At 63.6% G+C, this 1116-nt stretch overlaps 1 protein-coding gene across 1 annotated transcript in view; it reads right to left on the reverse strand.

Annotated features, from left to right (window-relative positions):
• The window catches only part of FAM193B (family with sequence similarity 193, member B), a 10702-nt gene that overhangs the window by 1970 nt on the left and 7616 nt on the right, over window positions 1-1116 (reverse strand). Inside the window, 2 exon segments of the mRNA XM_009326225.1 lie at window positions 12-342; window positions 891-1116. The exon segment at window positions 891-1116 is cut by the window's right edge and continues 12 nt beyond it. Of these exon segments, the coding sequence (XP_009324500.1) occupies window positions 12-342; window positions 891-1116 (557 nt within the window).

Genomic DNA, 1116 nt, shown 5'->3' on the forward strand with positions numbered 1-1116 from the left:
GGGGCCCAGACTGAGCGGGGCCAGGGCCAGGTCTATGTCCTGCAGGTCGGAGGAACCGTTGAGGTGGGAGAGCAGGTTCTTCTGCTCCAGGACAGCTGCCTTCTTGGGGAAGTCGTTGACATCCAGGTTGAGGTCGTAGACACTGAAGCTGGCCCGGATGGAGTCCTTGATGGTGTTCTTGATCTCCTGCAGCCGGCTGCTGAGGAAGCTGTTCACCCGCTCCAGCTCCAGCTCCGGCCACTCCAGCAGCTTCTCCTCGGCCGGCTCCCTGGCCTGGCTGGCCGCAGGGGCACGCTCTGCCCGCCTCTGGGCCTCCGCCTCCAGCTGGGCTTTCTCCTTCTCCTGCAACACAGGTGCCGTGAGGATCAATCGGGTGGCCTGGGCCACAGAGCCACAGGCGCAGGCCACAGGGCTAGCCACGCACCAGCTTTATCAGGCAGCAAACCCAAGGGCTGGCGCTCAGCAGGGCCAGCCCACGTCTTCTACAGCCCCCAAACTGTCACGTGTCCTCTGTGGGCTCTGCAACAGCTACCACACTGCACACCGGACACCGCTCTGGGCACGAGGCACCAGCACGAGCCATCACGGCACTGCCTCTCCCTGCCACAGATGCACGGTGTTTGTCAGAGACGCAGCATGGAGCAGGTAGGCTAGCGCAGCCCAAAGCGCCCAGGAGGGCTGGGCCACCCTCTGCAGGAACAGAGGCAGGGGAAGCCCTGCACGGAGCCGGGCACCGCTGTCACCTCAGGGGAGAGGGCAGCAAAGGACACAGAGTTCCAGAAACCAAATGGATGTGAGGGAGAGGAGGCAAAGCCCTGCAAGGGGCAGTCTTGCCCTGACCTCTCTCCTGCAGCCAGCCCCAGGCAGCGCTTCCCTCTGCCCAGCCTCACCTTCTTCTTCTGCTTGTGCCGTGCCCGCTTGGCCGCCTTGGCACTGTTCAAGGGCTTGGGCTCTGTGCTGTTGATGTAGTCCAGTAGCTCATCCACGTTGCGGTGGTCCACAGCAGGCTCTCCCGAGCTGCTGTTGTGCCCTAGTTTCTGTGGCAGCTCCTCTTTCCTCTTGGTGAGGCGCGAACGCAGCTTCTCCCGGATCTCGGCGTAGTTGCGGCTCGTGGGA

Source organism: Pygoscelis adeliae, unplaced genomic scaffold (genome assembly GCF_000699105.1).
Source record: "Pygoscelis adeliae isolate BGI_AS28 unplaced genomic scaffold, ASM69910v1 Scaffold766, whole genome shotgun sequence".
In the NCBI taxonomy this organism is placed as follows: domain Eukaryota; kingdom Metazoa; phylum Chordata; class Aves; order Sphenisciformes; family Spheniscidae; genus Pygoscelis; species Pygoscelis adeliae.